A 23628-nucleotide genomic window follows, 5' to 3' on the forward strand; every position below is an offset into this window, starting at 1 on the left:
CTCTCTTCGTTGGTTTTGATCTGTAATTTTTTTTTTTTTTCGGTAATTATCTTATGAAATTTAATAATTTAACCATTTGACGCGAGTAATTGCAATCATTAGTATAACATCTAATACTTCTTCTTCCGAAGGAAAAAAATAATAATTATTATATTCATTATATATATATATACGAAAAAGCAATATTGATAAAAGTAACTCAAGGACAAATCTAACCTTTGATTGAACTATGATGGAAGTGCAACTAGTTTAACTACTTGAATCATCAAACTTCAACTAGTTTAACTACTTGAATCATCGAACTTCTACAATAAAATTACATTGCAACTTATGATTCTACTAAAAATCTACTAAAAATCATGCTTAATTCATCCGATATTTAAACCTTTTTAATTATTGAATCAAAACCTTTTATGAGTTTGGTAACACAGACAGTTTATATTCTAATATAGTCCTTCGACAGATCACACTGACCTTCAGAAAAATAAAGTCTCAACCACAATAAAATCAAAGTCAAGCCTCTCTAATCTATGCACCACAAATCACCATAAATAGAACAGCAAAGCAAAATAGAAAATCCAATAGAGAGTACTTAGGCATTCAAAAAGTGAACAAAGAAACTTAGGAGACCTTCAAATATCTCATTATACTAGAATTCTTAAAACCAAAACAAATGGCACTGGTTGATGATCTCTCTGCTAAAATAACAAAAATTCAGAACTTCAATCCCTGTCTTATGTAACCTCGCCAACAAATGATAAAACAGTTACATAAACAAGTTGGGCCTAGTAGCCTTGTAGGTGGTCTTCAACTTTCTAGTTGGTGGTCTAACCTTCCTGAACACCAAGGGGAACTTGATTTTGGAGTTGTGGAATTGCTTGGTGCTCTCCCTCTTGCAAAGCTTTGCTGGGATAGTGGCTGTCTTGATGATTTGGATGCAATGACTACGGACCCTGTGGCGTGAAGCCATCTCAGTGTACATCTGTTCCACACCACCATTCAAAGTGGTATCACGGTATTCCTTGTACATGTTGTGATAGCCAGTTCGACTCTGATACCGCAACCATATACCATAATTCTTCACCTTTGTAGGACACTTCTCAAAAATCTGCAATTGTAGATCAAGTATAAATAATAGATTTGGTTACAAATTTACAAAAAATGAGAGTTTTAATGCAATTGAATCGGATATCTGTTTCTCTAAAGAAGTGACTTCCCTTTTCCCATCCCTCCAGTCAAACCAACTAATATTAGTATAAAACATACAAATAGACAGAACACAAGGAGCAAGTTATCACAAAGAATTTTAGACATTAATAAATCTGAACCAGACCATCCTCTAGTACATAACAGCACAGTTATCAACATCATCCTAAAACAAACAGAAGCATAAGTCCATTTAGTAATTAAAAAAAGGAAAGAGAAAAAACTAATGATCCATCAACAAGAACCACAAGCCTTGTTTTCAACTCCCTGGCCATGGCTACATGAATTCCATGTTTCCATTCCTCTCTAATTAAGGCCATAGCTTCAGTCAATTCACATGCTATCATATTCTTCCTTACTAGCTCTACCAAGGTAAACTTTGGTCTTCCTCTTCCTCTTCCTCTTCCCCTAGTATTACCCTCAATGTGAACTATATCACTTTTCCTAAGTGACACACTTAAAGGTATTATTTGCACATGTCCAAACCTTTTAAAACGAAGTTCTCTCATTTTATCTCCAATTTGTCTACTCCAACCATCTCCCGAACGTATCTTTTTTAGTCTTACTTCACATCATGTCAAAAAACAATAATAATAATAATGATCAGCATACCTAAAGTTACATCTTACAGAGTTGAAAGTTCTAATTAATAGGTTACTGTAGGATAAAATAAGCATAACTACACCTAGATCAAAGTTTCCACGTTCTAATGCAAACAACATTATGCTTCATTAAATACTATCATATCATGTTCAGTCAAGACTCAAAAAAAGGATACTATCTTCTTTTGGTTTATCAAATACCATTGGTTTATCGAGAAATAAAATCTTTGCATTGACAAAAACTTAGAAACTTTTACAATCAAGTATATTTACAATGAGGAGGGGCACAAATGTAGTGGATAGGGGCAAGCACAAAAAGACAGTTTCTTACAACAAATCTTATCAGAAATTGTCGCAATAAGACCTTGAAGATATTACACATAACAAATTAGTTTCAAAAGCCAAGTAAACAAATCAACTAGAGATCATCATTCATAATTAACAAATCATAGAATTATTCCCTTCAATTGCAGAGCATATAACGATTTGCTATCAGTTCTACAACATTATGTTTCTAAACAAAGAACTCAAAAACAGTTGCCATGATCTATTCTCAAAACCCTACGAAATAGTAAAATTAATATCGATGTAAAAGACAAACATACCTCATTGATTGCAAGCATTTGGCCATTGCTCTTCTTGACCTTCTTAAGCTTCCTCAGAAAATACCTTAATCAAATTCAAACCAAACCTAATCGTAAGCTAAACGTCAAAGATCTTAAATTCAACTAGAAAATAAAAATTCAACAACAAAATATACATAAATTAGAACCGTCAAACATATATATACACACACGAGTGTGTAATACGTACCAGAACTTGGACTTGGCCCGAACCTCATTGGTGGCCCAGAGTTTCATGCGGTAGATCTTGGGATGCTCATCAGTCTCCGTAGGGAGAGCTCTTCCCACAACTTGATATTGATGAAACTACACAAACAATTGAATAGATCAAACGCGTTACACTACACAAATCAAAGCCACAAGCAGAGAAAATAAGCACAAACACACACACACATATATATATACTGAAAATATCTTAGATCTGGTAGAGCATTTGATTCGACAGAGAAGATAAAACCCTAGGAGGCAAAGGAATAAGCTAAACTCACCCTGAAAGTCACCATTTCTGAAGAGCTTTCTCTCTCTCTTCTCGCTGCTCTTCGTGAGTGTGGCGTTGGGAAAGTCTAGGGTTTTGTTCGGCTTTTATAGTAGCTGAAACCTGAGAAACCCTAGGTCCAAATAAAAAATTGTTAAATTACGTTTTCCTCCGCTAACTTAGGTCCAAATTGGAGTGTTACCCATAACTTCTTTTTTTATACTTTAGACCCCTAGAGAATTTCAATTGCCATCCATAAAACTTGTACGCTAAACTATCCTCAAACTTACCCCTGTTTGGTCGTCACAAAAGTTAAATTTACAAGTTCTTTCATAAAATCCCAAGTAACATACTCTTAATGGGGGTTTATATTGTGAGAGATGTCCATATGGTCTTTATTGATTTGAAGAAAGCCTATGATAATAAGGGGTACCTATAGATCTTATATGGAGGATTTTATAATAAAAAAAAGTAAAGGATATTTATGATGGTTGTGTGATTCTATTTAGAACGATACTAAGAGAAATAAGCGAATTCCTAACTAAAGTAAGCTTAATGGTCAGCATTAGGATCCATTCATTTTTGCCTTGGTTATAGACGAGCTGATAAAACACATCTAATATGAGATTCCCTGGTGTATTATGGTGATAATATTGTTTTAGTTGAATAGATTAGAGGAGTCTTCAATGTCAAATTGGAGGTTTGGAGATAAACTTTAGAACTGAAAGGGTTCAAGATAACTCAAAATAAATTGTGGATTGTAACTTTCCTAAATCTAGAAACACAAATGAGGATGGAGTGAGATTGAAAAAAAAGAAAAGAAAAGTGAGCATTGTCATTATTTAGATTTGGATTAAATGGAGGAGGGTATCTAGTACATTGCATGATAAATATAAGTTGAGATTGATGTGCAGTAAAACTAGTAAGAATAGATTAGAAATTATCAAGAGAAGGTTGGAGCGGCACCAATTAAAGTTAAAATGAGAAAATTTTGGTTAAAAAGATAGTTTGAATATATGCGAAGTAAACCTCTATAAAAGAAAATAACAAAGAGAAATGTGTAATTTTTTAATCTTCTTGGATTTTCCATTTTTCTCCCTGAACAAGTTTTATATTTTCCAAACTAACTTTTCTTTAATTTTGGTATCTTTCAACAAAATTTTACAACGGATTTGGATAAACACGAGGAAAGAAAATAAAGAGAGTGTAAGTTGGGTAAAAATACAGTGTGTAAAACTTCCTTTGTACATGTATAGTCTATATACATATAAATATTTCAAATTATATCACTCTCAATTTATCATATTGTTTTGACCACACACTATACTGATATCGTCGCAATCACACCCCTGCAGCAGAAATCAATTGAGTAACTTTCAACTAGAACTCCTGGGTTTTCTATATTTTTATAAACTCAGTGCTCGTATTTGCAGTATTCCACTAGAAATGCACAATCAACACAAAAAGAACACAATAATTTATATAAACACCAAATAACTTCATGATGCCTTTCTACAGCTTTAAAAATTACATCTTCCAAGCACAACTATGACCCGACCAACAATTGTTTTTTACTGGGACTTTTGCAAGGAATATACAAGGACTTTTGCAGTCTGCACGAGCATCATCAGGAATGAGTTGCCTTCGTCGCACCAAGAGAAACGGCGATCACAACCAGTATAGCCTGCATGAAGTCGAACAAAAAATAATAAAAATAAGAGCACTGGCAATATATTAGGCTTCCACTTCTCAGCAACACAAAGCAATAAGCTTGTTTATCAAGTGAATGTACATAAGAACTTGCAGTAAAATTAGGATGCCAAACTGCGAAAGCCAAATTACCAAATTAATGAATAAATGAATGAACACAAGTATACAAATATACACAAATAACCGTTGCATAGGCAGAAAATCCATCAACAAAGATGCCGAACAAATAAAAAACACCTTCGGGTTGTGAAATTTGTCTGTGAATAAGAAGATGCATCACCAGCAAAAGTTATACTGGACGTCTAAAAGGACCAAAAAATATGGAGAAACAATTTCATCAAGTGTGTTTTCCAATATCATCGATTGGGAAATTCAACGGAACACAACCTTAGCTAAGGTTGTAGCTAGTATCTAAAATTACCAAACATGTTTGAACATAATCAAGACTATTTTATTAATTCTGTTTTTTTTTTTTTAACAGATCTTTAGTTATTGACAGACTGAGCATAGACCTAACCGTTGAGTTATTTTGCACCAAATCGATGCTCTTACTCTCAATGTTTGAATTCTCATGCTCACAAGATCCAACTTTTACCATTACAGCAAACAATGACCCCCTATGACTTGCCTATAACAACACAAAATTAACAAGCAACGATAATTATTCTTTTTAACCCATAGAAAGAGCAAATACCACTATGTACTGCATACATAAATCATCTTCTTCTTCTTCTTTTTCTTTTTTTTTTTTAAAACATAAATCATCAAATGCATCATGAATTAGATGACATAATACAATGTCAGCTAATATAAATAAGTTACATGAGAGAGATAGAGAGGATTCTATATAATGTTTAAATTGCCCCTCATATACATAGAACAACTGGGTTTAAAGAAAAATAAAGTATCACTGAAGTAGAACCAAAAATATCTTTAAAGCACAGCCTTAATCAAATGAAAAATGAATTGGTCAAGACAAGAACACACTTACAGCAATTGTGCATGCAATAAGTCCGGGTTTTTCTCTGTTATCTACCCGGACACACAGTAGAATAAAAGCTCCAATATACCAGGGAATGGCACCAAGAAAGAAACCAATTAAAAACCTTGCAAACAAAGCCAAATGAATAGAGTCAATCACAATCTTTTAACCTAACAAACTGACAGTTAAATTATACATGAAAAAACAAGACTAATAAAAAGAATAGAAAAATTATGAAATGCGTTAAAAGTTTTCATGCAACAAATATCACTATATCGGAAAATTAATTATCATTAAAGCATACACATAACCAATATTTTCCTTGTTAAACAAAAGAAAAAGCTGAAACGAAGGAATTATCAATTTGAACTCACAAAATCCAGCCAATTCCGATACCACAGCAAGGAAGGCGAGGCTCTCTTACAGGTCTCCCTTCAACAACAGCATATCCTAGAATCATGTTGAATGAGTACAATAATTATGGAAGATCATGAGACAAAATAATATAAAATTCATAAATAACAAATTAGATGATCTATTGGCAAGACCACCCACCAATTTTCAATAATCCACATAAATTACTTCAGCCAACCTAAAATGCCCTAACCCGAAAACTTATGATTTTATAAAATTCTGCAAAATGACTACTTCATAAACTGCCCTAAAAAAATATATAATTGTAAGTGCATAAACTGCCCCAAGTTAAAAAGCATATTAGTGGTTAAAGGTTTTCTTTTTACCATTCTTTAACAAATAGCCTATCAGCTTCAGCATAATGGTCAAATTTCAAACAAAAGCAACAAATAGAAAGAGGCCGGAAAATAAAATGTTACATCCATTTGGAATGCTTTTTCACCTTGTGAATCACAGGTTAATAACTTAAACACCAAAGCATCTCTTCTCATTATTCTAGATAAAAGACCAAGGAACTCATCTATCGCTCACCTGCGTGCCACAGAAAATGCAATCATTGATAGAATACGATGTTTAGCCTTCTTGTCATTCTCACACAGAATGCCATAATGAACCCAAAGGGATTGGCTCAAGTGGGTAAGTAACTTGGCCCTGGTGCCTTGTGAAGCATCAGGTCTAATGTTCGACACCTCTTGGGTGCAAACAATTCCTTTTGTGGGGGGTTGTTGTGAGTATCAACTAGGAAAAAAAGTGGGTAATTAACTTGGCCCTAGTGCCTCGTGAAGCATCAGGTCTAATGTTCGACACCTCTTGGGTGCAAACAATTCCTTTTGTGGGGGGTGGTTGTGAGTATCAACTACGAAAAAAAAGAATTCTTCATTTCTAACCTTGGTTGTCTAGCATTTACAATGATTTAGCTGTTTATCATCTTTGACATCTATTAAAAACCTCTCTAAAAAAAAAACCAAACACACCCTGAATCCCTCAGCAGCCATTTCCACAAAAGGATCTTACTAAACTCACCCTAGACCCAAATCACCACCCTCTAGATCAGGATGTAGTAATGTCAAGTTGACTTCACCAAGTAATACGTGTATTATCACCTAAAAGAAAGACTAATCGTCTTCCCTAGCTGTATAGCAACAGTATCTACAACATGGAATAATAAAGGGCAAAAACAATGAGGTATAAAAGATAGTCGTGCCTGAAAAAACTTCCTTCTACCTGGAATATTCAATCTTCCACACGCTTAAATATTTCTAATACATGTTTCTGGGTACACAAATCTGAACCACCCCCCCATTATATATATATGTGTGTGTGTGTGTGTGTGTGCATACACATATGTATCATCAAGTTTCACGGTAGCGGTGTACCGGAATTGGGCCATATCGGTGTGGCGTAACTGAATTGGTTATCACAGTCATGAATTATTTTTGACCTCGCACATAGGGCCAAAAACACATCGATACGCAACTTTTTACAACATAATTCAACAAAGATGATTTTTTAGTGATTTTAGTGATTTTTATTGAATTTTTGAAGATCATTTAACACAAGCAATAAGCTATTCATGAATTATAAGTCAATATCATTATTAAAAAGTTTTACTAATTATACTTTTTACGAAATTAATAAACAAAAATAAACTAAATTATAAAAAAAAATGAAAACTCATTCCACATATAATGTGTGAACATTTAAAAAACAAAAAAAAAAAATGACAATGGAGATTGCATCTACTAAATTGATTATATATGGGGTTTATTAAGAATCTGATAAAATGAAAAGAAACATGTTATAATTAAACTCATTTCAATGCCTCAAGATTACGAGCATGATGCTTTTTCTACCTCATTTGAAAATCTTCATTCCTTTCCATGAAGTCTTATCGAAGGTGAGTTTTTCATTATTTTAGTGTTCTTATGAGAACTGAAAGAATCAGGTAGCACATTTTTATGACAAATCAAGGGAAGACTATAGTCAATTGGTAACAACTCAAAATTTCTCTTTCAACCAATTAAAATTACCTAAATGAATACTTCAACATTTATCTTTGTTTACACCCTCTATGTAACATAGAGGAATTTAGGGGGATAATACCACACTATCGTCATATCACAAATTGTGAGTTTGTTTGTTTCGAAGGAAGTTCCTGATTCAAGAAGCTCAAAAATTTTGTTGCTTCTAATTCATTGGATTTAATCATTTGGGCTCTTCTTATATTCTTCTATAGTTCTTTGATGCTTGTGAAATATTCCCACATTCAATATGTTTTAAAACAGTGCATGGATGCCTATACATTTAGAGAATAAGACTTGGAATTGAGTACTATAAGATGAGCCTCAGTAAACTTTCTTTCCTCGTATACGTCAGACAAACCACTAAAATTCTAATTTTCTAGTTAAGGTAATAAAGAAAACAGTCAATTGATCACATAATTTATCTATACATTAGTTTATACACCTTAATAATATGTTGATGGAGCAAACATGTGACCAATGAACTTTATACAATGGACCGTATCCTTGCCTTAAGAAAACTTTACGGACCAACGGAGAAAGCTTCCTCGTAGCAGAGATGCAGCTGGAGTCCACTACTCCAACTAGTCACCGTAGTCATAAACTCCGGTGAAATCCTCTGTTATTTTCCTTCGCTCTTCTCTCTTTCTGTTGGTGTTGGTGTTTGCGGTGATTCAGGGTGGTTTTTTGTTGATTTCATGAGAACTCTCAACGGTCAGAGGCCATCTTTTCTGGAGGTTGCTAGTCTTCCTCGTCTGGATTTGAAGGGCGAAGTGGAGTGCTTCTCTTCCTCCGGTGATTTCGTTTTTTTAGTGGATAATCGCAGCACGTCTTCTCGCAAGCGTACGCTTAGGGCATGTCTGGAGGTGGGGTCTCTCGAGAACATTGAAGATTGGGCTACGAGGGTTTGGTCAATCTCGACTGGTGTTAGGGTTTCTACTTTGCCTGATGGACTTTTGCTGTTTCGCTTCCCGTCGGTCATGGAGGCTGTGAAGGTTCTTGATTATGGAAAGAAGACATGGGGTGACGCTTAGTTGTTCATTGACTACTGGTACTACAAGGTTGGGTGTTCTGGGTTGAGAAAGAAGTTTAAATGCCGGAGAATCATTGTGTTTGGTCTTCCTCTCCACCTTTGGTGTCAGAAACTCTTCGTTGCTGTGGGGGACCTGTGTAGCAGATTCCGAGACGGCGAGGCATTCGAGATGAGCGAAACGGATAGGATCGTCATCACTGTGGATAAAGGTGGTGTGATCCCGGAGTCTATTATCGTGGAGGACAGTCAGCGAGCCTTTCGCATCTCTCTCACCGAGGAAATCGCCCCTTCTATTGAGCCAATCTCCAAGTTTTGTGATAGATCTAATTTTTCCAATCCTTTGGAGGTGACGGATAGGGGGGCTCTTTCATCTCACAGATCAGTTTTCGGTGGTGGGCATGAACCGGTGATTCATAGAAAGACTCTACAAAGTCGCCGGAAGCAAGGATAGAGACGAGTGCATTCCCACGCGTCGGAGACGAGTGGGAAGGAACGCCTGGTTAGTGGGACACGTGGTTGGAGGACGGTTCCCCCCGCCCCCGGGTTGTGAGTGGAATCCAGCTAAGGGTACACATGCCTTGGCACGTCAGGCAGTCGGGAATTTGAATTCCTCTTCTAACGGATCTACTTGGAAAGGGCCTAACCAACGTGGGCCTGTGAAGGGTGCTTTGAAGGTTGATGGCAGGGCTGGGCATTTTAGGCCCAATTCGGTTGGGTATTCATTTTCTTTTGGATCTGGGCTTGAAGGTTCGCAGACCATGAACAGGGCTGGACAGGTCAGGCCATTCTTAAGCCTCTCTCTTCTTCTCGGTCTTCTCTTGCCAAGCCCAATTATTCTAGCTCTAGAGAAGTTGCCTGGGGCCAAATAGAAGTCTCTCAATTTCCATTAATGGGCTGCAGCCCAAGCCATCTTCTGAAATGGCTTCTAGAAGCGATTCTCACAAATCAGTTGCTCCGAATCAACCGAAGAATGATGCGAGACACTGGACTCAGGTGGAAATGGAGAATTGGGTCTCTGTGAGTTCGAATATGATAAAGGGACCTGGTCCGAGATTGAAGATGTTCAGGCATGGTGCGTGTTGTCAGAATTTGCTATCTGGTAACAGTTTTGGGTTGCTCCAGTCATGCTCCCCTTGTGAGGATGAGACTCGCAGCTGTGACTCCCTCAAGGAGGATGTGTCGAGTTGGTCTAATAAGTCTGAGAGAAGATGGACCAGAAAGGACAAGCAAAAATGGGTCGCCCGCAACACTCCTGAACCGGGTAAGTCCCCCCCTTCTTGTTCTCGTAACTCTTCCTTTTCTCATTCTTCTCTCTCTTCTCCTTCTTATGGGTTGAGGAGGAAGGAGGTGGGGAATGGTTTTATTGGTTTGTCACGGAGGCTCTCACCAGTGGTTGAGGTGGGAAATGAGACTGTGGATAAGGCTGATTTAGGGTGTGGGTTTGTTGGACCGTTAGAAAGGGATGGGATGGTCGGTTTGTTTGTGGATGGGGGTTTCGGATCGTGCCAGCGAAGGGCCGAAGGATTCTTGTTAGGAATTTTCCTCTTCTTCTCATCAGATGGTTATATCTGGGTTTGACATGGGGGGATGGTCAAGCCTCAGCTAGACATGTGTCTTCCTAAGGGGGATGAATTGGTGCCATCTCAGTCAGCTTGTGAGCCAAACTTGATGACTGTTTGCGTGGGAAAGAATATCCGCATCATTCTTAATGAGGAATCAGCCTCTCTGTTGGTGAAGGAACTACAAAAACATAGGCGCCTGACTGATGTGCCTTCATGTGATTCAGCATCCTTTTCTGAGATTCATGATAGTGGGGTGGATAATGGTGCTAAATGGGAGACTTGTGTGGATGTGATTGAGGAGGGCGAGAAAGGGGAGGTTGATGGGAACTGGGAGGATCAGTGTCGGTCCTTGGATATGGTCTTGTGGGAGGAGGAGAGCTTCTCAGATTTGGGGCTGGTTGACCCTCTGGCAGTTCTTCATCCGAAGGGGGTGGCAAGTGACCTTGTTAGGAAGGAGTGTGATGATCTTGGCAAGGACTGGGTTTTGAATAATATAGGGCCCATGAGTGAATTGCTGGGTGTCTCTTGCAAAGGTAACCGGGAGCAAGCTTTAGCTATTCTTCAGGCTACGGTGGAGGGGAAAGAAGGGGAGATGATTCAGTTTTCTAAGAGGAGGAGGAAGAAGACTCAACCCTCTTGGAAAGGGGAGAGGGAGCTGCGTAATCTCTGCTATGATGTGAATTTTGATGGGGCTCTTATGGGGGAGAAGGCGAAGGGGGGTGTTAAGAAGGGAGGGAGGGGTAGGGGGCGGAGGGCACTGTTGTTTTTCCATGAAGCTACGACTTTTATCCTGGAATGTCCGTGGCCTTAATGACCCGAGCAAGAGAAAGGTGGGGAAGATGGCTGTGAGGAAATGGTAGGTTCATTTGGTGTGTCTCCAAGAAATGAAGATTGATTCTATGACTGATAGAGTTGTCAAGAGCCTTTGGGGTAATAGGTTCGTTGAGTGGGAGGCGCTTGATTCAGTTGGGACTTCCGGAGGTATTATTTGGATGTGGGATAGGAGATGGATGGATAAGGTGGATGTGTGTAGGGGGCTGTTCTCTTTGTCTTGTGCCTTTGTGTTGGAAGAGGATGGCTTTCCTTGTGCTTTTTCAGGTGTCTATGGGCCGGTGGATGACTGTGAGAGGCCTATGTTGTGGGAGGAGCTTAGTGCGGTTCAAGAGATGTGGCCTCTTCCTTGGTGTGTGGCAAGTGACTTTAATGTGGTTAGATCCCCGATGGAGAGGTTTACAGGTGGGTCATGGACTCCGGCTATAAGGCTTTTCTCGGAGTTTATCAATTATCATCAGCTTATTGATCTCCCTTTGGAGGGAGCTTCTTTTACTTGGTCTGGTGGTAGGGAGATGCCTACTTTTTCATGCCTGGATAGATTCTTGATCTCCGGAAAGTGGGATGAGCAATTTCCGGATGCAGTTCAGGCTGTGTTGGCTAGGGTGACGTCGGATCACATTCCTTAGGTTTTGGATTGTGGAGGTTTGAGCCCTCATCGCACTCTATTCAGATTTGAAAATATGTGGCTTAGAGCGGCGGACTTTCAGGGTTTGGTGCGGACTTGGTGGGAGGAGGACATGGTGGTGGGTACTTCGAGTTTTATCCTTGCAGGAAAGCTTCGTATTCTAAGGGATAAAATTAAAATTTGGAATAAGGAGGTGTTCGGTAACCTGGAGTGGAGGAAAAATAGGGCTCTCGCTGATATTGCAGAGTTTGATAGATTGGATGCGGCGGGAGGTCTTGAGGAGTCTCAACGGTCTAGGAGAGCAGCTTGTCAGGCTGAGTGTGCTGAGATTGCGGTGATGGAGGAGATCTCGTGGCGGCAGAAATCTCGGGCTTCGTGGCTCGAAGAAGGTGACCGCAATACTAAGTTTTTTCACCGAACGGCCAATGCTCATAGGAGGGGCAATCATATTGGTCAGATTCGGGTGGATGGTTCGCTGTTGACGATGAGGAGGTGCGAACGGGGATTGTTTCTTTTTATTAGAGGTTATATACTGAGCCTCTTCGCTGGAGGCCAAGACTTGATGGTCTTCATTTTGACTCTATTTCAGTGGAGGATAGGGACGGGTTGGAGAGATCTTTTACTGAGGAGGAGGTCCTAACGGCTTTGAAGAGTTGTAATGGTGATAAAGCTCCAGGACCGGATGGTTTCACTATAAGTTTCCTCCTGGAAAGCTGGGAGGTGGTCAGACAAGAGATTATGGGCACTTTTCATAAGTTTCATTCCACTGGGAAGTTTAAAAAGTCGCTGAATGCTTCTTTTATTGCTTTGATTCCCAAGAAAGGGGGAGCTTCTGATATTAAGGACTTTCAACCTGTCAGTTTGATTGGGTGTTTATATAAGCTCATCGCCAAAGTCTTGGCCTCTAGATTGAGGGGGGTTTTGGACGGAGTCATTTCAGAGTCTCAAAATGCGTTTATTGGGCGGACAGATTTTGGATTTCACTCTTATTGCCAGTGAATGTGTGGATTTTAGGCTTCGTAGTGGCGTTCCCGGAGTTTTGTGTAAGTTGGACATTGAGAAAGCCTATGATCATGTTTGCTGGAATTTCTTGTTCTATTTGCTTGAGAGGATGGGTTTCGGTGAGAGATGGAGGAAATGGATTGTTACTTGCGTTTCGTCTGTTAGATGCTCGGTGCTGGTTAATGGATCCCCTTCAGGGTTCTTTGGTAGTTCTCGTGGCTTGAGGCAAGGAGACCCCCTCTCCCCTTTCTTGCTTATTATTGTTATGGAGGTTCTTAGTAGGCTGATGAGGAGGGCTGTTACCTTGGGGCTTTTCCGGGGCTTCAAGATTGGTCCTGAGGCAGTTCATCAATTGGAGATTTCTCATTTGCTGTTCGCGGATGATACATTGGTTTTTTGTGAGGCGGAGGTGTACTAATTGAGGTACTTGAGATGTGTCCTGGTCTGTTTCAGGCTGTTTCTTGTTTGAGAATCAACGTGGGCAAGAGTGTGCTTGTCCCTGTGGGGGAGGTTCAGGAGGTGAATTCCCTGGCAGTTTTTCTTGGATGTAGGACGAGTTCCTTCCCTATCTCTTATCTGGGTTTGCCCCTGGGGGTTTCCTCAAGAAGGGTGGGTTGCTGGGATCCAGTTTTTGAGCGCTTTGAGAAAAGGTTGGCTGGACGGAAAAAACAATATATTTCGAAGGGAGGAAAAGTTACGCTAGTGAAGAGTGTCTTCTGTTGTCAGGAGACTTGAGATGATTCAACGTAACTTCCTTTGGGGTGGTAGGGAGGAGGAGTTTAAGTATCATCTTGTTCGTGGGGAGTAGGTTTGCAAGCCTCTTAAGTCAGAAGGCCACGGGATTCGGAGGTTAGTCCCATTCAACAAGGCCCTTATTGGCAAATGGCTTTGGAGGTTTGGCAGTGAAAGACATAGACTTTGGAGGAAGATTGTTGCTTGCCGGTTTGGGAAGGATAGAGGGGGTTGGTCTGCTAGACAAGCTAGATCTGCTATCGGCGTGGGTGTGTGGCAGTCTATTGGGAAGGGTTGGGATGAATTTTTTAAGAATATTAGATTCAAAGTCCGGGAAGGGCGGAGTGTCCGGTTTTGGGAGGATCCTTGGTGCGAGGAACGTCCTTTGTGTCAACGGTTTCCAAGGTTGTTCAGGATTGCTGTGGATTGCCATGCTTTGGTTGCTGACTGCTATCGCCTTGATAGCGGTAGGTTATCTTGGGATGTTCGGTTCCGTTGAGCTTTCCAGGATTGGGAGCTGGATGATGTCACTGCTTTTTTGGACCTTTTGTATCGTCAGGAGGTGGTGGAGGGCACTGGGGCGGACCTTTTGAATTGGGTGCCTTCTTCGCAGGGGACTTTTCAGGTCCGGTCTTTCTTTTTCTGTCTTTCCAGTTTTCAGGCCCCCTCTTATCCATGGAAAATGGTTTGGCATTCGAAGGCTCCTGTTAAGGTGACGTTTTTTGCTTGGACTGCTGCTTGGGACAAGATCCTGACTCTGGACAATTTGAGGAAGAGGAGACATGTTATTGTTAATCGGTGTTGTCTGTATATGACCGATGGAGAGTCTGTGGACCACCTTCTATTGCACTGCCCAGTGGCCCATGACTGTTGGAGCCTTATGATGGGTCTTTTTGGCGTTCAGTGGGTTATGCCTCGGACCTCACGAGGTCTTATCGATATTTGGAGGGGACAGAGGGTGGGGGCTCGAGTTTGCGACTTCTAGAGGGTGACTCCCTTATGCATTTGGTGGTGTCTGTGGAAAGAACGCAATAGAAGATCCTTTACTGGGGAGGAGTTACCCATTGGGGTTCTTAAGTATTATATTCTATTATTTGTTCTCTTTTTAGTTAGGGCATGGGGAGAGATTGTTCTTCCGTTGAGGAGTTTTTGGACTTTTTGGGGTCTTTGGATCCCTAAGCTTTCTTTGCTTTTTTGCTCTTGGTTCTTGTACAGCTCTTGGGATGCGTTCCCCTTTTGAACGCTTTATAATACATTTTTACTTATCAAAAAAAAAAAAAAAAAATTCATAGAACTTAATTAGAACATGAAATTTAGTCCTTGCCCGACAGATTGGAACCCTTCAGATCTACTCTATTATATTTCCGAATTTCTGGCCCAATTACATGATCATATCATTAACCAATATATACATAAAAATAATGTGGAAAAATAAGTTAGACGCCATGTCCCACATCAGAACTGAATGAAGGAGAAGTGGGAAAGGAGTAACATAAAAGTAACACATGTGAGTAAGACTTGGACATCTATGTCCCACATTGGAACGGATTCTACTGAATGAAGGAGAAGTGGGCAAGTAGTAGTATAAAAACAACATATGGGAATTTTATTAATTTTACGCTAGACAAAAACAAGCCTTCAAGTAACGAATTTTTTAGTCACAGCTGAACCGGCCGACTCTGAGAGAGAACCGAACGGTTCTTGGCCATAATAGCCATTTTGCATTAGAAAACAACCAGTTCTTTGAGAACCAGCCAGTTCTCATGGTCTATCGGTAAGTCCTGGAATCAGTCCCTCAATTTTCCATTGCGAACCGGACTGTTCGCCGAACCATGCATACCATACACATGCATATACATGTACATATGCATAAACATGTGAGGGTAAACCATAACTAAGAAAGTTGTCATGTTTCACAACTCAGGTAAATAAGATAGGTACATCTTTTACTTTAAAGTCAAAGAAAAAGCAACGACTCAAATTAAATCATGGACAACTTCATGCCATCCCAAAGTCAATAGACTCCATGTCATCCCAAAGTAAGGTTTTTTTAAGAAAATTATAATGAATTTTTTTGTGTTCACAAGTAAATATGTATTAGAGAGCATTTCTTATCAAATATATATATATATTTATTAGAAAGCATTCAAAAGGGGAATGCATCCCGAAACTACACACCGGCCAAATCCAAGAAAGTCCTGAGAGCAAACAGAACCAAAACAAATCAACTATCTCCTCTATAGATATAAAAATATTCCCCATAACCCAACAAAAAAGAGAGCTAATAATAAGAAACTTTAAGGCCCCAAAAGAAGATTTCTCTCCACCAAAGGATCATATATTCCAGTCCTTCCAAATGCACCACCAAACACAAATGGTGCCGCCCTCCAGAAATCACAGGCGTGGGGCCCAACAAGTCAACCTCTCCAAGCATCAATCAATCCTCTCACAAACCTAGGCATAACCCACTGAACACCAAACAAGCCAAAAGTAAGACACCAACAGTCATGAGCCACGAGGCAATGCAAAAGCAGGAAATCAACTGACTCCCCATCCCTTTTACACATGCAGCACCAATTGACAATAAACTGTCTTCTCAGTCTCGAGTCAAGATCTTGCCCCAAACTGCTGTACAAACAAAGAAGCCACTTTGAGGGGACCCTTCAAACACCAAACTGCCTTCCAGGGAAAGCCAACCCCTGAAAAGCCGGAAAGACAACAAAACAAAGAGTGGACATCAAATCTACCCGGGGAAGAGGGCACCCATCCTTGAATAGATCACTATCACACCTTATACACAAATGTACTTAAAAAATTCTCCCTCTTATGGTTCATTAATCTTCCTAAACTGAAAATTTTCATTGTAAGGAGTTTCCAGACAAAGATAAAATAACTCTTTAAAAATTATAATCTTATCCTATCATCAGATCTTGATTGATAAATACTTACGGCAACCTATTTAGATAGGACATAAGGTCCCTGAGCATGCCCATTGATATGAAAATTGCCATATAATCAGTGTTGCCTGGACTCGCTACTGTAGGCTAGTGTCTCTCTGTTCACACGACACGACACGACACGGACACGAACACGGATACCGACACCGGATATGAGTCAGATTCATAATCGTGTCTACCAAACACGGCTGATGACAAAATCACACAAAACAATCTGTGGGTTAATTCTTTTGAAGGATTGGAAATTTTTTCATGTTTTATTTGATAAATCAGCTGCCATTCACAATGTTAGGAAGCTCACTAGTTTGCAAATGGTGTGGTCTGGTCAGAAATGGCATCTTTCAAAGGTTAAAGACTAACATCACGGACATCCGCTGGCTTTGCCCAATTTTTTGTGCCTGGCCGAGCGTGTTTCCACGCATCTTTTAATGCCTAGTCTTTAATGGTCAATATGATGCCACGTGTATGTGGAGAGATCGAGACTTTTTTAAGGAAAATAATTATATAATGTTGTACGATGGGTTATAGCAGTACTACTCATTAGCTTTTAATAAAATAATTGTAGATATATAGCACGTGTCTTTTAATACTCTGTATTTAAAGGTCAAAATGATGCCACGTGTATGTGGAGAGATGGAGACTTTTTTTGAGAAAAATAATTATATATTGCTGTATGATGGGTTACAGCTGTACTACTCCTTCGCTTTTAATAAATAATTGTAGATATATAACATGAATCTTTTAATGCCCCGTCTTTAATGGTCAAGATGATGCCACGCGTATGTGTAGAGATGGAGACTTTTTTGAGAACAATAATTATATATTGTTGTATGATGGATTACAGCTGCACTACTTCGCTTTTAATATATATTCTAGATATATAACATGAATCTTTTAATGCCCCGTCTTTAATGGTCAAGATGTTGCCAAGTGTATGTGAAGCGATGGAGACCTTTTAAAGAAAAAATAGTACTCCTCCTTCGCTTTTAAATATTGAACATATATAATACGCGTCACTATGACGCTAAATGTATGTGAAGAGATGGAGGCCTTTTTTTAAGAAATTAATTATATAATGTTGTATGATGGGTTACAGCTGTATTACTCCTTCGCTTTTAAATAAATATTGTAGATATATAACAGGCGTCTTTTAATGCCCGATCTTTAAGAGACTTCTGGTGTTCTAAGAAAAATAATTACATATTGCTTTACGATGGGTTACAACTGTACTACTCCTTCACTTTTAATATATATACACATATATTTGTAGAAATACACATTATGAAAGAATCTTGAGCCGTATGCTTTCTTGTTTAGTCTTACTCTTTCTCATTTTACTAAAAATAAAGTAACGAAATATTAAGATCATATAATTAATTGTTTTACTGCACATTTATTTAGTTCTTATATATTTAGTGAAGGCATACATTGATTAGCAACCATGCCCAAGTACCCGTATCTAAATATTGGACACTTTTAGTCGAGTTCCCATATCGTATAATTTGATAGATTGATGAATCCGACCTCTAGACACGCACCCGCACCCAACACCTGTAGCCTAGTCTGTGTAACATAGCATATAATTATGGCCATGTCCATTCTGCATGTATCAAGTGCTTGGTGGCTCTTATTCTGGGGCTTCTCCTTATTCTATTGATTCTCAGGATAAAATATATTACAAAGGCTTGGCCTACATCTATAAAAACCCATCATATGTTCAGAATCTAAAAGAAGAAGCAACCTATTTAGAGAGGAGACTAATAAGTCAGGATTATCAAATGCATTCAAATCCTTACCGCATTCCTACCCAAAAGGGAAGCAAAATATAGAACAGATTAATATTGTATAACTGAAGTACGGGCACCAATGATGGCACACATATACATATGTCAACAACAATTTTTTTTTTTCGTTGAAACACATTGTACTAAACAGTGATCATATACTTTTCAATTAGAAATTGGCAATGAAAATTCCCATTCATTGATATATTATAGAAACTAAAGTATTCTACAAGAATTTTAGGCAAGACAGAAACTACAAATACTTCACAATCTAAAAACAACAAAAAATCCAAATATTTACCCACAAAACAGTAGAACTGTTTAAAAGAATGGGAAGAATTCTTGGAACAGGCACATTTCAAATATATATGGATGATTGAAGAAACTCATTATACTCAAAAGAATTAAACTTCTATGTATTTCTTACAAACTTCCAATACTCATTCCATACATACAGTGGATCGACCAACTTATGCTAAATACAGGAACGAATAACTTCACATTTCAACAGTTGTGTCACAAGGCAGAGTGCTTACTCTCCCACACGAAATTCACTCAAACCAACTGAGATCAACCAATTGCCATTTCTCGGCCCCAATAATGAGAAATAATTTTGGGTTCACGTAGGTAGCGTTCATGAGCCAAAGGAAGGGAAGTTCATAGCCAAATCAAAACCACTATAAGATTGTCTATTTTATTTATATATATAAACACAAACTAGCTCAATCATAGCATGCTATAGCAAACAGAGCCAGGAAATTCATTTCCCCAAGTACTAATACCAAAATTCAATTAAACAGCCTTCTTTAAAGGGTCTTCCAACAAAGTGGACATTTCATTAGCAATTCCCAACGAAAAAACGAAACATGTCAATGGGAATGTATGGTCTGATTAAAAGTCTCTGTGTTTCTAATATAAATGAATGTTACAAATACACAGATATATAGAGAGAGATGGTGTACCTGAAACGTTTTGATATCCGTGAGGATAGTGATGAGGAGCTCCGTGGGGAGTAATGGGCTGAGGGAATCCGATGACCGGCTGAGGTGGTGGCGGTGGTGGATAATTGGCGACGCCCTGAAACGTGCCGTAGTAATACTGCGGTGGCGGTGGCGGTGGCGGCGGCTGCTGTTCAGCACCGCCGTAGCCGGCGGTGTTGACCCCTCGGCTCTTCTCGGTTCCTTCGCTCATCTCTCCTCCGATCGAGACTAGGGTTTTGAGGACCTCTTGATCGACCTCTTTCGCTCTTCCTATTAGATCTCACTCAGCAAACAAATGTTGTTGTGGCTTACGTTTTGTTTGGCAAATGACGGTGTTGGCGGGTATAGCTTAGCTGGTAAGCTTGACTCAATATTTCGATCGAAAAAATAAAATATATAAATAAATAATAAACACTCATTAAAAATTAAATGATTTTAGGAATTGCATTTAAATAAATATATAAATAACTATTTTTGCCTTAGAATTTCTATTAAATGAAGGAGAGCTGTATGTTTGATAATAGCCCAATTGATCTTGTTTGATGTTAGAATTATATTGATTTTTTCCCTTTTCAAGTACAAAAAAATCTGATTTTGATAAATTGGCAAGTTACAGCATATTTAAGAGAGTTTTTCTTTTTGTTTTTTTGGGTACAAGAAAGTCAAATTAAAAATTGGAGGTGCCGAGAGCTCAATACGGAGTCCCCAAAGACAAGAAGGAATAACTCAACGACTGGGCTACAAAAACAAAGTTAAACAATCATCCAACAAGGGAAAGAAAAAAAAACAAAATCATCTAATGCATTGAAACAAGACCTAAACATTCGCTCCATGAAGTTTGAAAACTAAGACGTTGGGGTGTCGGATGTACATATAATATATATATATAAAGGACTAACTAGAAATATTCATATTATGATCCGGCTGGAAGTGATATTCATATACACAGCGAAGACGTTCGTATCAATTTCAAATGGTAACATTATATTTGACGTCTCCAACCCGTTCATAACCCAAATTACAAGACCCGCCCAAGTTATAATCCAAAGTGAAAGGCTGCAGCATGCCAGTTAATAGCTTCACGAACAATTCACTTTCATGGAAAACAAGAATTGAACCATCTCCAAAACCACAACACAGATAGTAATAAATAGTAGCAGCATAAACTTCCTCAAAAATAAATTGCAACAAAATTGCCACATTAACTGTAAATAATTTGAAGACTAGAGGCTAAATATTTTAGCAAAGAAAATGTCACAAGCCAACATCTTAAAATTTTATAACTAACTTCAGCTTAACCTCAAAGCAACACCAATAAAAATGGGGAATTCGACAACTGCCAACACCGACATGGTTCGCCTGGATAAGAACAAGCTTGCTTACAGCCTTCTCCCTCTCCTACCACCCTTTCTACGAGTGCTGTCAGTGGGAATTGGGGTCACGTCCTCTGAAACATAAAATTAGATGTTGTCAAAACTCATTATAGCTAATTAATTGCTGGCAATATTCAACAAAAAACACAATAGAAACCTAAGAATCAACAGCATAATAAGAATATGCACTCTTTATTATACTGTTTGTGGAAGAATAGCGTAAGAGATCTTCAAAATGGAGCAATAGGGAAGCTCTGAAGGAATAGAAACTTTTACCTATGCGACCAATTCTCATTCCTGAACGAGCAAGGGCCCGGAGAGCAGACTGAGCACCTGGACCTGGAGTTTTTGTCTTGTTCCCACCCGTGGCACGGAGCTTAATATGAAGGGCAGTGATACCAAGTTCCTACAAAAAACTCGTATTACTTTGAAGTGAACCAAGACATTAAATTTCATTCTGATTAAAGAAATATCAATTGGAAGTTCAAAAACCAGCCAAAAAGAAAGAAAAGAAAGAAAATCAAACAAGTTGTTCAGACAAAAAACACTAATATATAAAAGAGACTGCGATAAGGAATCTAATGGAGTTGATTAAAGAAAAGAAATATGAAAACATAACTAAGTAATTAAAAATTAGGGACCTAAAATAAATTTTCAAATAACCATAATCATTATATGCTGCAAAACAGAATGATGACAACCTTGCATCTTTGCGAAACATCCTGAGCTGCAAGCATTGCTGCATATGGGGAAGACTCGTCCCTGTCAGCTTTCACCTTCATACCACCTGTGTTTTTAATAGATAGAAAGTAGATTGTCAAACATATAATTGAATGTTTTTTCTTAATGTAAAAAAAAAAAAAAAAAAAAGGTTTCCTAACAGAATATATTCATCGTGAAAGTAGTAACCAATAAAAGAACTTAGCGAAAATCATTTTGTCTCGCTCGCATAAATATATACATAATAAAAATTTGCAATAAGGTATACTTATTTATTCTACTCAGCAAAATTGATATCCGTAGGGACCATAATCATCTATAAATGGACAATCTACTTGGCACCATTTTCAATGCTATCAAAGGAAGATTACCACACATTCAACTTAAATGGAAAAAATAACCCTTACCAGTAATGCGAACAAGAGTTTCTCGTCCAGACAAATCAGTCACATGCTGCATGTTAAACAGAAAACCTCACCCATTACCAACCTCAAAGATGCTAATTAATAAAATATTAACCAAAAATATTATTAATATTATTATAAAAAAAACTTTTTAACTTACAATGAATGTGTCATTGAAGGATGCAAAAATGTGAGCCACACCAAAAACATGCTCTCCATCTCTTACACTGGGTCCAAGTGTCACATTCTCTTCCTTTGGCTCCCTAGCCTTTCTCTTGGACTAATTCATGATACATCCACAAAAAAATTGAATATGACAGAACGTAATATAAAGCAGGAAAAGTTTAAATTCAAAACTTAGTCCAATTAGAACTTTGGTAGTTTTTTTTCTTCTAGTATAAATAACAACAATCTTGATAAACGAAAGCCACACTGACAATCAGTGATAAATATAAAAATCCCAAATCACAAAGCTACTTTTTGTTCATCAAAGTTCAGAAAGTCAACCCTTAGTAAGGAAAACTGGACCAGATAATGAGAATGAAGGTACGTCAACTGTTGGACTTTTTCGTGTGGTAGTTCTTAGCACCTTTAGTTTAGTGAAGCCAAAACCAAAGATAGGATTTGGGGGTTTATTTATGCTTGGGGAAAGTGTTAGGCACCCCAAGACGCCCGTTGCTAAATTCCTTTTCAATTCATATGATTGTGCGAGAGCTAAGATGCCTAATGGTTAATCATTGGATGAAACCAAAAAGTTACCAAAAGTACAATTGCGAATGACATTAATAAATATGCCAGATTTGCACAAGGAAATGAGATATTTTTCAACAAACACATACTGGCAAGATATTCCCCTTATCACAGGGACCAAATTCTCAAACACAGTTCTTATTGCAAAAATGGAACAAATTTAGAATATTACTGTGGCCATAAACACATGCTTCAGCTCACATTTTTTCCCCAAACTAGAAATTTCTACATAACATATTTATAATACATTATAAATATACACACCCAATGCACAGTTTCACACACACACACCCAAGTATACATTAGAAATAAAAAATAAAAAATAAAAAGAAATATCCATTGAATGCGTAAATGCAGTTACATAATGCCTAGAATCACAACTTTACAAGTATATGAATCCATAAATCGTATAATAAAATTAGCGCACAGATGATGCGGTGAGTAATAAGAAATTAAAATAGATGCACAAACAGAGGTAAAAATTACAACCCAAATAGGTTTGATCTGAACGTTGTTACATATAGTTGTATATCGTCAAAGTCAGATTGAATACCTAACAAGTACAGAAACATCTAGTAACACTTACATTTTAAATATATATATATATATATATATTCAATCTCAGACAACAATTTACTTTCAAAACAAATCGACAGTACAAAATACAGGATTTATATATGAACTTACCATGTTTTCGAACTGGTGAGACCTGGTAGAGAGAGAATGACGATATAGAGAAAGAGAGAGCTGCGATCGACTTCGAGAACGCTGGGAGGAGAAAGGCGAAAGCTTGCTTTAGCTGCCCTTTATATGAAGAGATGGATTAGGGTTTTGCGGTG

General features: G+C 38.2%; 3 protein-coding genes across 3 annotated transcripts; all 3 read right to left on the reverse strand.

The window, feature by feature from the left end:
* Window positions 1-570: 570 nt before the first annotated feature.
* LOC132311305 (large ribosomal subunit protein eL20-like) lies at window positions 571-3013 on the reverse strand. Its single transcript, XM_059809182.1, has 4 exons — window positions 2920-3013; window positions 2622-2737; window positions 2414-2477; window positions 571-1108 (listed from the first exon to the last, which is right to left on the reverse strand). The coding sequence occupies exons 1-4, from the start codon at window positions 2932-2934 to the stop codon at window positions 767-769; spliced, it is 537 nt and encodes a 178-aa protein (XP_059665165.1). The 5' UTR covers window positions 2935-3013; the 3' UTR covers window positions 571-766.
* A 1263-nt stretch (window positions 3014-4276) lies between these two features.
* Window positions 4277-19868, reverse strand: LOC132311313 (large ribosomal subunit protein eL20z-like). The gene is made up of 4 exons (XM_059809194.1): window positions 19525-19868; window positions 5973-6048; window positions 5608-5722; window positions 4277-4590 (listed from the first exon to the last, which is right to left on the reverse strand). Exons 1-4 carry the CDS (start codon window positions 19751-19753, stop codon window positions 4534-4536), a joined length of 477 nt encoding a protein of 158 aa, XP_059665177.1. The 5' UTR covers window positions 19754-19868; the 3' UTR covers window positions 4277-4533.
* Window positions 19869-20683: 815 nt separating this feature from the next.
* On the reverse strand, window positions 20684-23628 carry LOC132311322 (small ribosomal subunit protein uS11x). The gene is made up of 6 exons (XM_059809200.1): window positions 23477-23628; window positions 22200-22319; window positions 22043-22088; window positions 21617-21702; window positions 21192-21321; window positions 20684-20989 (listed from the first exon to the last, which is right to left on the reverse strand). Exons 1-6 carry the CDS (start codon window positions 23477-23479, stop codon window positions 20922-20924), a joined length of 453 nt encoding a protein of 150 aa, XP_059665183.1. The 5' UTR covers window positions 23480-23628; the 3' UTR covers window positions 20684-20921.

Source organism: Cornus florida, unplaced genomic scaffold, assembly GCF_030987335.1.
Source record: "Cornus florida cultivar Cherokee Brave unplaced genomic scaffold, ASM3098733v1 CherokeeBrave_3.0.0_Hap2_Chr01, whole genome shotgun sequence".
NCBI classification, from domain to species: domain Eukaryota; kingdom Viridiplantae; phylum Streptophyta; class Magnoliopsida; order Cornales; family Cornaceae; genus Cornus; species Cornus florida.